This window comes from Aplysia californica, unplaced genomic scaffold (assembly GCF_000002075.1).
Source record: "Aplysia californica isolate F4 #8 unplaced genomic scaffold, AplCal3.0 scaffold00571, whole genome shotgun sequence".
Taxonomy (NCBI): domain Eukaryota; kingdom Metazoa; phylum Mollusca; class Gastropoda; order Aplysiida; family Aplysiidae; genus Aplysia; species Aplysia californica.
This window is the reverse complement of record NW_004797841.1, coordinates 332,105-333,172: the sequence shown is the minus strand read 5'-3', so window position 1 is coordinate 333,172 and position 1,068 is coordinate 332,105. Positions and strand designations below refer to the sequence as shown.

At 38.8% G+C, this 1,068-nt stretch overlaps 1 protein-coding gene across 1 annotated transcript in view; it reads left to right on the top strand.

Moving 5' to 3' along the window:
- The window catches only part of LOC101848543 (nascent polypeptide-associated complex subunit alpha), a 12,209-nt gene that overhangs the window by 1,103 nt on the left and 10,038 nt on the right, over positions 1 to 1,068 (top strand). The window contains exon 2 of the mRNA XM_005107047.3: positions 809 to 973. Within this exon, the coding sequence (XP_005107104.1) occupies positions 836 to 973 (138 nt within the window). The 5' untranslated portion in view covers positions 809 to 835. The remainder of the gene's footprint in view (positions 1 to 808; positions 974 to 1,068) is intronic.

Below are 1,068 nucleotides of genomic sequence, written 5' to 3'. Positions count from 1 at the left end.
TTTTACCACAATTTAATGTTTTGCAGTTGTTAGGTTTGATATCTTAGCTTGCCGCGAATCAAACGTATATAGATCTAGATTCTAGATCTAGATCTAGATGTAGGTCAGACTCAATCAAATAAGGGGGGTGGGAACTACCGAAAAAGCGCCGAAATTTTGTCCTTTTTGATGTTTTGCAGTTAGGATGCATCCCTGCTCTTTGTGTAGCCTATTTCAAATAGTTTTTGGTCATCAAGACTTCTGGATTTCTTCTCTGGATGTAAACAAATGGATCATGGACTTTTAACTACTTTACGAACGCAACTAGATCTACAAGATCACTGACTTAGACTCTGACTATGACTTAATTTTAAAACAACTTTGAGTCTTTGATCTAGAATCTAGATCTAGATCTTGATATCTAGCAGTCTAGCACGGGACTTCCGTCTATCTAGATCTAGTAGACCTCTGTCCAGTCTGTGATTGGCCCAAATATAGAATTTAGAATCTAGATTTCTCTATCTAGATCTAGAAATTTAAGTCTAAGGCAAGACGTAGATTCTAAACGACGTATTTCAGCAATCTACTTTTGTTGTCTTTCGGGGTTTCCCTCGCCAGTGCTAGATCTAGTAACAACTGTTGACTAGATTGTGTCTTTGTTGTTAGTATCATGTAGGCTATGCTAGTTTTTGATCGTCAATTAGTGTTGAGTTTCTCGATATCTAATCTACACATAATCATCTAGATTCTAGATCTATATTTAATTATATGTTGCCTTAAAATAGCCTACTTGAATGTCTTATGAAGCTCGTTTTTCTTTCTGCCGAAGGTTGGACCTCACAGACAGACCATCATCATGCCTATCAACGCCGTAGAAAAACCCGTTGAGGAGACAAAGCCTGCAGAGGACTCTGCATCTTCAGATTCAGACGATGACGATTCTCCTCCCGAGTTGGAGGACACTGACCCCGCTGCCCTCCAACAGCAGAGTCAGGTAAGTACAGTTGCTCGCAGTAACTGCATAGATGGCATCCAGAATGATAAAAAAAGGGATATATTTTTGTTACTTTTTGAAGTTTTTTTTTGGGG